We start from the raw sequence: 11,162 nt of genomic DNA, 5'->3' as shown, positions 1-11,162 counted from the left end.
GATACGGCAGGTCAAATATTCTGGAGTGAGTACAGTCAACACTCACAGCTGTTAAGTAAGCTGGGTAGTAGCAGCAGACACGTTTCCAGCTTTAAATTTGTATCTTTCCCCACCTCTGTCGCATGTCCCCAAGTCTCAATAAGACAGCTGGAATCCAATTTTTAACACTGGTCCTGTTGAAACTAAACAAAATGAAACAATAAAAAAATTTGACAAAACATCCAAGAACAGATAATTCAATACAAAGGTAGCAATTTTTACACATATTTATAGTTCACATGACTCCTTGCTTTAGCCACAGTGCCAAAGAATAAGCTCAAAATGCTGCAGCGCTTCAAAGTCCAGCCACCAATTAAGTCCACAAACTACATTGTCTTATGAAATATGTTGATATTGGAAATCAACATATTTTTGTAAACATGGCATCAACACAGAGAAACATAAATGTGTATAGTAATCAGGCTGATTTGGAGACTCCACTAATAGCCCTTGAGTCTTTGTTTTATCGTAGGGCTGTTTCTGTTTAAAAAAATCAGCACTGTAAGAAAATAAAGCAAACACTGACAGCGGGAGTGAAAACACTTGAGTGGATGAGATCAGCCTGAAATAATTTAGCAATCACTAGGACACAAACAATGGGAGAGCAAGAAGGGTATTTGAAAGTACAGTGCATCTTTAAACTGAAGGATCACATCAGCCATTTTGGTATAAGGAGTTCACTAAACCAAACAACCAGCTGATGTCCATTCCTGGCAGAAGATTATTCAAAGCAGAGGAAGACAGTAGAAGAAGCTTTCCTCTTCCTGCACCTCACAGGGCTGTTCCTCGCTGCATACTTGGGGTGGGGGCATTTTAAAAAGGGTCACCTGTGTCCGTTTCCCCAGTGGCTCCTCACTTGCAGGCCACTGACAAAGGTGACTATGATGGGGTCAGTATGCAAGCAGAGAAGAGGTGAGGCAAGAGGGACAAACAACCATAGTGGGAGTAAAGCAAAGGTATGGTGTCTTATTTACACAATGGGTCTATCTGGTGTGCTTTAATGGATTTGCTGAGAACATCCAGTGATTTTATTTAATAAAACAAAACAGGTTCTTGCTGAGACAGATAAAGAAAAAAGTAGACTTTTCTGTTGTTCATGCTTCCTTTGACAAGCCACTGAACTTTACATCAGGAACAAAAACTTCACAAGTTTTTTTTTATTTATTTATTTATTTTTTTTATGTCCCACAGAGTTTATATTGAATTCTAAGGTAAAGAGGTGATGGGAGGCGATGAGTGTGAGTGCGCTGGTCAGTGGTAACCAGGCAGGAGTAGAGCCAGAGTAACAGGAAGTGTCAGGACCAGGTGACTCCTCCAGAGCGGCGGTGCAGGTGAGGAGACGCCTCCAACACCAGCTGTGGCCAACCGAGGGGTCAGCAGCTGCTCCTGGAAGGTGAAATCGTCCATTGCCAGGTTATCAGCGAGGTCTGAGTAGGAGAGGGGATGGATGGGAGATAGCAGGAGTAGACAAAGAATGGAAAATAGAGAGAACCAGAGAGAAGGATGGAGACAATTAGAACAAACACTGTCACAAAAGCTGAAAAACACGTGTGGTATGTCTGTCCTCCTTTTGCATGATGTCTTACACAGCTGTGAAAACAATGTTACATCGAGCGAATGAGAAATCCAAGCCTCACATGTAACCAGATGTCGCATGTTATTGTAGCAGACACATGTTAAACCGCACAGACATATATTCAACTTTAATTGAGTGTTGAAATGTCTATTTTAGTGGTGCAATGCTGAAAACACAAAAATAAAAATAAAAACCACAGAAGCTATATGAGACCATGTCTCTAATTTTGAAACAATCAAGACCCGTGATCCATTTTTGCCAGACTTCTTTAGGAGACTATAGCATTACTGTTTCAGAAAAAGGGGAGAAAGTTGTTCTGACCTAAGACATGTGCACTGAACACAACAACCTGTGACAGGATGATTTAGATCCCTGAACTAGTTACGAGCTCCAAGTGGGGATGGTTAAAACAACTAAAGGCAAATTTTTATGTTCACAGATGACTGGCTTCATTTTAGGTGTCAGAAACAATCATATTTATAGTTTTAGCTGTAAGACTCTCAAAAAATATGATCATGTGGTAGAAAAGGTATCACAGACAAAATGTTTCCAAACATGATAAGCCAACTTAACTTTGCCCCTGAAAAAAACCACCAAGTCATTATTTTTTTTCTTATGTAGGGCCCAGGCTTTCAGCCTAACATCAAGATACAGAGGAAACAGTCAAACTCCAAGGTTCAAAAATACACCAGCACCCTTGAAGCTAATTTCCACGCTTTAGTTTGTTTCTTTAATCGAAGCGCTAACACAAGGTTACCTGCTGGCATTATTTCTTGGTGAACGGCATAAAAAGAAGGGGATATAATGAGCTTATTTGTGAGGTTACAAGGTGCTGATAGGCTCATATTTGAACTTTTGGCAGAGCCAGGCTAGCATATGTCTAGCATGCTAAACTAGGCTAATTGGCCTCCAAACAGAGGAGTGTTATCAACGCTCTCACATAATAACATTTCATAAAAGTGGGTGGGGGGAGAGCTGTTTTTCTCAAAATTCTGAATCCCTTAAAGGCAATTTGTTTTTCTGCTGTTAACTACATATCAAACTGAATGAACCGAGTAAGTGATCAGAAAATAAGGTCACCTATGGTCTTTCATATATGTTACAAAAAACAAAATCCTCAAGAAGAATCAGTAGACCCAGATTACAGAGGATGTGTTTGTGAAGATTTAAGAGGGTTTAATATCTGAGTCTAGACTGTAGACTGAATATAACCCTCACACAGGACTAAAGTTCCCTTTCCATATGTAGAGATGTTGAGTAAACATCGACTCCATCAATATCAATTCAAGCTGTCCCACATGCGGTTATACTGACTTTTGTGGATAACACTTTTGTTTTTACTGTGTCCTAAATCACACCAGGCGTTGGGTGTCTGCAATGAGGTTCTCTTCTGACTTTGAAAAAGATGTTAAATGACTTTGTAGATGGTGTGAGAGAATCACACCAGTGTGGGTTTGAGCTCTGAGTAGATACATTCTACTGCCAGCCAGCTGTCATCCTTAACTTTCACCTACTGAAGCTACGACGACTCTACGATGCCCTCAAGCAAGGCATTTAAGTCATTTGTTCCAATGGGGTGGTTTAGTTGACAGTAGACTGTGGTTAGACTGGGAAACTCCCAGGTGTCTGTGTGTTTTATTATATGGAGGTTGATGTGGAGTGAGGGCCCAGAAGGCCTCCATTGGATAAAACAAAGTTAAAAATGCGAACATTTCTTTAGTTCTCCGTCTGTCCTGTGTGCTGCAGTGATTTCATGGTCACCTGCTGCTCTGCTCTAAACTTGTCTTACTGCTCTACAGCCACAGCTGCTCTCCCACTGACAGTGAGCAGAGCTCATCCGCCGTGTGCGCGTGTGTGTGACATATTCTGTACTGCTTAGTCTGACAGAAAGCTGTGAGGGAGACTGAAATAAGAAGGCTGAGTTATGAGAGAGGTCAGGAGGATATCAGCAATAAAGCAGCTCCACGGTTAGGAACGCCAGCTATGAGCTGAGCTGTCCCCTGTCAGGCCAGATGCAGAACACCTCTCCAGACAGACACACACACACACACACAACGGTGCATTTCTGACATACCTCTTTTTCATAAAGTGTCGGGTGCTGTGCACATGCACACTGACTTTCGCTCATGTACACATGTGCTGTCACATCCGAGCTCCTAAAATAACAGACAGCCACAAATTCAATTAGCTGTCTCGTCTGATCTGTATACTTTCCTCCCTGGTGGGAGTTATCCACTGGGGGGAAGCGACTGATCCGACCTTCTGTGTGAGCGGAGGGAGCAGCCAGGGGTCCTGCCAAAGCCTCAGCCTGCTCTGCTTGAGTAAAAACACAGAACGGGGCCCTTCCTCTGGGGTCCCTGGTGCCCACAGCTGCAAGGCACCATGTTAGACAGAGGAAAGAAGCAAATAAATAAACCACCTAAACCCCAAATTGCATCTCCTACGAATTTCTTTGCAGTTACGACATTGTTTGAACAGCAGCCAGGGGACAATTAACTTTTTTTCTGCTCCTGTGTCCTCTGACATGGCAGTGGGCTGACATTCTTTTGCGCTCTGAAAGAGCGATTTGTCACTGTCGACAGCAGCGCACTGTACTGCTGAGCCAATTAAGCTCAAGGTGCAATTCGATACAGCTTTTATATACACTGTGGATAAGTGGGGGGTGGGGGGGTGGGGCATTTTGTCTGCACATTTGTGTGTTTGTGTGGGGATGATTGAGTGGGGTGTGTGTGCGCCCATCCCTGTGTGTGTTTGTGAAAAAGCGAGAGACAAAGTGGGAGAGTATTGTGATGGTGTGCTTTACAACGCCAATAATGTGAGTGCAAAAAAGTCTCAGGCTGTGAAAAAAAAAAAAAAAAAAAAAAAAATCCCCCAAACCAGGGGGAGAAAAGGGTCTTTCTTGCTAGTTTAAACACTTTGACATGAACAGCACCACAGAGGGGCCTTGTTCTGCAGACTTTAAAAACAACCCAACGGGGACTGAACACTATGCAAACTTAGATCCCCTACACTCCCACTCAGGGCTGGGACTAATAATATCCTGGTATAATTAGTGATGAACACCTGTGCCCAGTGTGTGTGTGTAGGAAAGTACAGACAGAGTCAGAGTGAAAGAGGAAAACAGACAGAAGTAATCCAGATTCAGATTCTTTTCCTTACTTCCTTTCCACTCTGGGCCTTTTAAGGGGGAGGACCAGGACAGTGGACAGGCAGGGACAATTAGGGAAATAGATGGATAACTCCTGGCTATAAATAGAGCCACAATTCCGACTGTGATTAATGTGACCAATGTGGGCCCTTCGGGCTTTCAGCGGAGCCGGGCCCTCCTCCTGCTCATCCATTCAAACCTTCCATTTTGAGACCATCATTCCTCAGAGGACGCCACCTTGCTAATGTACCCCCACTAGCTTTATCGTAGCCTTACAAGCTCAAGTTACGACCCAGGGGAGAGGTCAACAGTCCAACCATTGATTGGTTACACTGAAGGCTTTGGACTGAGAATGATCAGGCAGACCAGTCACATGCAAGTAAACAGCCGGGGGACGAATTCATGATTTAACTTTATGTTCTCTTTAGCCATCATTCCTCAGGAGAACAGACAAATAAATCCTGACAGGTTTTAATGGGAGAGGATGTTTGTTTGGATCCCCCTTTCAATTCAAACAGTGGCTGGAGAGTGTGCATGTGTGTGTGTGTGTGTGTGTCTGTCTGTCTGAGCAGAGGAAACAGAGGGAGGGAGAGTCTGGAGTTCTGTTTTCAGCAGGGCTCAGTGCCCGAGGCTCATCTTTTACAGCTGACGGTTGCCACAACAAGCAAACTATGCAGAAAAATTGCAACAGTAAGTGAAAAGCCACATTTTCCAGCACAGCACAACTACAGGTGATGATTACATGATACAAAAAAAAAAATAAATCACAGGAAACAAGTCATTTGTGCTTTCTTGTATTTCAGTAAACACTTCAAATACAGCTGAATTGCCTTGAGGGGTAGGTGTACATCAGTAGCCAGTCAACACATTATTATAAACCCTCCAGCGAGTGTGTGCCTTCATGGTCCAGTTAAGTTTATTCAGTACATGTGTGCTATGCACAAAGGTCTTTTTTGGTCAAATAAGTATGTGGAATGTTAAGTCTCCAAACACAGGTGCTCCTTATGAAACAGGAGAGATGGTTTAGATTGCCGCTACATTGGCAGACGATGTGTGCACATAACACACTTAAGCTGATCAAATTTGATCTAGGTTTTCAAGATTCAACAGCTTAAAAGATATTATGGTTTCCGAGGTAAAGCAAATATTTTATCACTTGTCTCATCTCTACAGAGCAAACCATTCACTTGAATATTAAACTCAGCAAATTCAAAAATGATCTGACTGAAGTGTGTGTGCTTGCGCCTGAGCCTCTGCCTGTGCGTGGGTATGTGTGCGTGTGTGTTAGTAGTGTGTTGTCCTGTGTCAGGAACTGCCTTTGCAGCTGCAAAGAAGACAATGGTTCTGTAAAAACATGATAGGAGCTGCTGGGTTGATTGGGTCTTATCTTGTAGAGGGTAACAGATAAGGAGCTGGGCTATAATTATTGGCTCATTGGTCACATTCTGTAACTTTTGTGATTTGGGCTGGGACACCAGTGATTGAGACCAGTGGAAGAAACTGAGGGAGCAGCGCAGGATGCTTCTGTCCATGGGCTGGCAGGAATGTGACCGTCTGCCTCCACACCCACAGGCTGACCACAGGGGCGCTCAGAGAGGCTGGGAATGTGGGCCAAGACAAACGGGACGCCTAGAGTTGGCCCTGCCCTGGGCCTTAGCAACAGCACGGCTCTCTGAGCTGCTCTGTCTCCCAACCTCCACAACGCTCACTGTTATTCTAGGCTGAGGGACCCTCCCACACAGAGGGCAAGAGAGTAAGACAGAGAGGCGTGATGCCAAAGAAGACTGAGTAGATAAACAGAGTCATTTGAGTTCTGAAAAGTGTGATACAAAAGGTGCAGAGGTGATTAGATGGGGTTAGGAGACAAAATGAAGGTTAGAAAAACAGAACAAGGACACAGGTGAAGAGGGCACAGACAGATGAGTGATCTAAATTTGAAAAACTAAAAGTTCAAATTGCTCTGACACACTAATTTGCAGCTTTGTACGACAAATGCAACTCATCACCTATTAGTTATCATGCTGAGAGAAGATAGGTGGTGTCGGGGGATGACCAGCATGTTGCACCCACTGTCCTCAGCCTGTGGTGTCTAAATAAGATTTACTTTGATGTACCACATTTGTAATCCATCTCCAGAAACAGCTAATGTGGATGCAGAGAGGAGAGAAGGGGATGGAAGAGAAATAAAATCTTGAGGCAGAGACATAAATTTTCACTGAGAATTCCTCACAGCGCCGCTGCTGTGAGGGTGGAAAGTGTGTATGTGAGCAAGCAAGTTTAAAACCATAACAAATCATATGTACAAAGAGTTGATTCTGTGCTGAAGGCAAGGGGCTCATGCAGGGTGGTGTGTTCTGCTGTGTACAGAGGAGGCCTGTGAACCTCTGCAGCTCGGAGGTCGGTGCTGATGGAAGGTCAAAGGTTGACAGGGAGCGCCGTTTAAGGGTGTTTCTGAGGAGATTCCACAATGGTGGTTCTTATCAGGGTGAGAAAAAGAGGCAGGAGTCCTTGTGCATGGAGCCGAACTGATGACCAATGGGTCAATGATTGAATTTGGCCCTGGGGACATCCTGGCCAGGGATCCTGTGAGGAAGACATTCCTCGGATGCTGTCTCTATCTTCTAATAATGAGGGAAACTTACATCCCACGTAGATCTGTTTACATTTTCCCTCTCCTGTCCAGCAGTCAGTCCAGTGAAGGAAAGGTAGCTGGTGGAATGAGACGCATGTTTGTTGTGCAAGTGTCTCTGCCAACAAACAAGCAGGAATTTCCCTACATTCCTGTCATAGAGAAGCAGAGTAGAAATACAGCCAAGAGTGACAATCTGGCCAGTTTAAACTGTACACACAGAGAGCTCCTGTTGAGCAGTTCACTATCTATCTCAGCTCTTTTTAGTGGTTAGCCTGTGGTTTCTTCCAGCAGCTCAGAGTCTGCTGGCAGCAGGACTCCTGCAGTGTTTGCTGCATTGTTCAGCTACTTTCAGGAAGAAGCAGGGAAAACAGAACACCACAAGGAGAAAGGGATGCACAGAGGGAGCATTTAGATAGTGTAGGTGAGAGTAGAGGGTTAACATTTAAAATGTGAGCCATTCAGCCCATCAACCAGCCTTTTAAAGACGTTCCCACAAAATGGCTGCTGTGTGTCACTGCGGCAGCCAGCAGCAGAGCAGCGGGCCTTGAGAATGGTCCCGCTGTGTTCAGAGTTTGTGGACTGTGGCTGGGCTGATGGACACGACCCAGGAACGGGCCTGGAATCAATTTAGTGCATCCAAAATGTGCCTGTGAATGTAAATAAAGCTCGTGAGCAAACAAACCCTTTTTCTGAGAGGCACACACAAACACAGAAAAATGCATTGGCCTACAAAATGAATGAAACATTGGTGGGCCTCACTCGTGTAGCTGATGAGAACCCAGTTGGCTCTGGGCGTTTGTATCCACAGAAATTAAAACCAGGACTCTTCTTCCTGCCTTCTGGCTAATCTTAAAGGCTTTATCCCTGGATTGATTTGAGAAAGTTCCATGGCGGAAGACCAACAAGGGTCCAATAAGAGGGAAAATACATCCCCCTGCTCCTGTTTTCCCTACTTTCCCATCTTATCCTGCTCTGCCACCACATTCAGTCTGGTGACACTTCAGGCCGTGCGTCTCCAGCAAGAATAAGAGTGAGAGATTGCAGTTCTTGCTCGCCTGGCCTGTTTACACAGATGGTGGCAAGCTTCATTGTGAGGGCCGTGGTGGAGGTTGGGAGGAGGAGGACTGGCTGAATTTACAGAGGTTGTTTATAAGCTTGAGGAGGGACGGTTAGAAAGAACATTGGGTCAGAGCAGGTCCAGTGAGTTACACATTATCAGCTTTTCCACCACCAACACCACCCAACCTTTCAACACCTCGTGGTTGTTACATTTTAACCAATGCAAAGACCTATTCAGAAATATCATCCATTTTGATAAATAGTTCCAAGTTCACCGTTAATCATCTAAAACAAGAACAGATTTTACTTGGCTAAAGGCTTAGATTTTCAGCCAAATATGAGAGCAGGTGTTTTCCAAATTTCTTCTGGAATGAGGATTTTGATTTTCAGTGAGTCAGTCAATCTCTTTAGACTGAGCCACAGCATGTGGTCTTTTATCCCATTTACCCCTTTTTATTTATAATTAGACTGTTTCATAGCAAACCAAATCAATTACACAAATCAATATCTGCCATCACAACCAAAGCCTTTCAGAGCTGGGGATATTTAAAAACTGGCATAAAACAAAAGGCAGAGCACTGCTTTGAGGTAAACACTAACATCGGCATTGTAAACATGCTCACAGTGACAACGCTAATATGCTGATGCTAGGCAGGTATGATGCTTCGCATGTCCGCCATCTTACTTTAGGGCTTGATCCATACTACTATGGTTTTGTTGTTAAAAATGTGCTTTTGTTACATTTATGCCTGGGGTCCACATGACTGCAGTGATTTTGAGCATCTTAAACAAATATTTGGACCTGTTTCAGTCTGAAAATAACAGGACTGTGAAGATGGGCACAGACAGAGACCTCTGCATTTTATTTAACTGAAGTTGTTCTCTTAGTTTGCAGCTGCATTCTAACACAACAGCTGTCTTCGCTCTTCCATGTTGGTAGTTAGCCATTACAACTGGTCAACTGTGGAACAGACAGTCTACTTCCTGTGTATGTGTATGCCCAGTGTAGTGACTGTTTATGTGATGTTGAAATGTGTTTTTAGGTGTATTAGTATCAAAGGAGTTGTTTATAATACTGAGCTAAGATGGCCGTTTGTTTGTCATTTTATAATGTTGTGCAAAAATGAAAGCATAATCATGTAGACAAAACTGAGTTATTACCCAGTGGATCCAAAACATCGTCTGGGATTCCTGAAGTGTTGATATTTATTGAAGAATTTTGGTTTAAACTGGTGGACTAACACATTCATTATGTCATAATAAAGCATCATTTGGTAAATAACGTCTGATGAAGGCTGCAAGTTTCTTGCTTCTTGGAAGCATGCAGCTCCATTTGCTGTTGAAAACCGTAGAAGACTCAGGCCAGGTGGGCACCCAGATTCCTCGTCCCGCCAATCACTTACACTTATCATTGGACATCTGCAACGTCTGCACGCTCTCAATCAGCCCTGTGCTAGCACACTGTGGCACGCAGGCCCTCTACCTGGCAACCACATGTGGACAACACTTTGACTTGGTGCACAATCATGAGAGCAGTGACTCAGATAATCAGCTCTATGAAACTGTATGGAGCCGAAACGAGGCGGAAGCAGCAGACACATGTGTCCAGAGCTGCCAGAGCTAATGTCAACAGTGTCTGGATTATGGCTGCTTTGATGAAGATGCGTGGCAAACACTACTATGGAAGACCGGCGCCGTGCGACTCACCTATCAGGTGCTGAGGGTCAGGGGTCACAGCTGCAGTTAATTAACATACCAAGCTCTTGTACTGGCAACATGTTCGGCTGTTAATTCAACCCACATACAGAGTAAAGAATGTTTAGGTTTCCCAAGTGTATCAACCTTTAGAGTTATCAAAGGTGTTTTTGTCTTTTTCTGTTCTTTCCACACATTCTTTCATCACCACCCTCTTTCTTTTACTCTCTCCTTTGTTCCAGCCAGAAAATTTGTATCAGATCTGAAAGGTGAGCCCAGCCCAGCCTCTCATCATATGCTGCATGTTTCACATTACAAGAATATTTCTACTTTCTATTTTTTGTGAGCCCCAGGCGATGATAAAATGTTCATGAGCTTGGAAAAAGACAGAACAGCTTTCCTCCAGAGCACTTACAGTGACCAAATGTCTGAGCGCAGGAGCATAACAACAGGTCTATTCACGCTCTTACCGAGCATGGTGAGGTAAAGTGTGCAGCAAAGGCCCATCCAGCTCATCAAGAAAAAACGAGACCTGGCTGTGACAGAGCTCACCGACTGTTTTCAGACTTCAGAGCATTCAGCATCAAAAACCTATTCAACATATTATATTCAGTCTAACAGTTAGCAGTTAAATGTCCATCTTCATAAGTAGTTTTAAAATGTAGCGGTCAGCTCCTGTTATGGAAAGAGAGATTTCTGTGGATGAATTCCACCTTTGCTCACCACCACCCTGAGATCCATCCTGTGATTGACTGTTTCATAGTGCCGCCATTTATTTTCGCCAAAACCAGAAATGTTGAAACTTAGCTGGAAACAAATGATTCTCCTAACAGGCAGATTTTTAGTTTCACAGAGGTTGACTTTCTTATACAGTAAATTACTCAGTATTGGTGGGTGTTTTTATGAGCCGGCAGTCTGAAAACACAGCAGTACAAATTTAAATTGATAGCAGGAGGAAAAAAAATGAAATGAGGACAAATGAATGAACCTTTGAGCAGGTTTGTGAGGCGACA

General features: G+C 43.7%; 1 protein-coding gene across 1 annotated transcript in view; it reads right to left on the bottom strand.

Moving 5' to 3' along the window:
* Positions 1-200: 200 nt before the first annotated feature.
* Positions 201-11,162, bottom strand: part of gpc3 (glypican 3) — a 96,970-nt gene continuing 86,008 nt past the window's right edge. The window contains exon 8 of the mRNA XM_029512948.1: positions 201-1,466. Coding sequence (XP_029368808.1) covers positions 1,291-1,466 — 176 coding nt within the window. The 3' untranslated portion in view covers positions 201-1,290. The remainder of the gene's footprint in view (positions 1,467-11,162) is intronic.

Source organism: Echeneis naucrates, chromosome 10 (genome assembly GCF_900963305.1).
Source record: "Echeneis naucrates chromosome 10, fEcheNa1.1, whole genome shotgun sequence".
NCBI classification, from domain to species: domain Eukaryota; kingdom Metazoa; phylum Chordata; class Actinopteri; order Carangiformes; family Echeneidae; genus Echeneis; species Echeneis naucrates.
The sequence above is the reverse complement of the archived record's forward strand: the minus strand, read 5'-3'. Positions and strand labels throughout refer to the sequence as shown.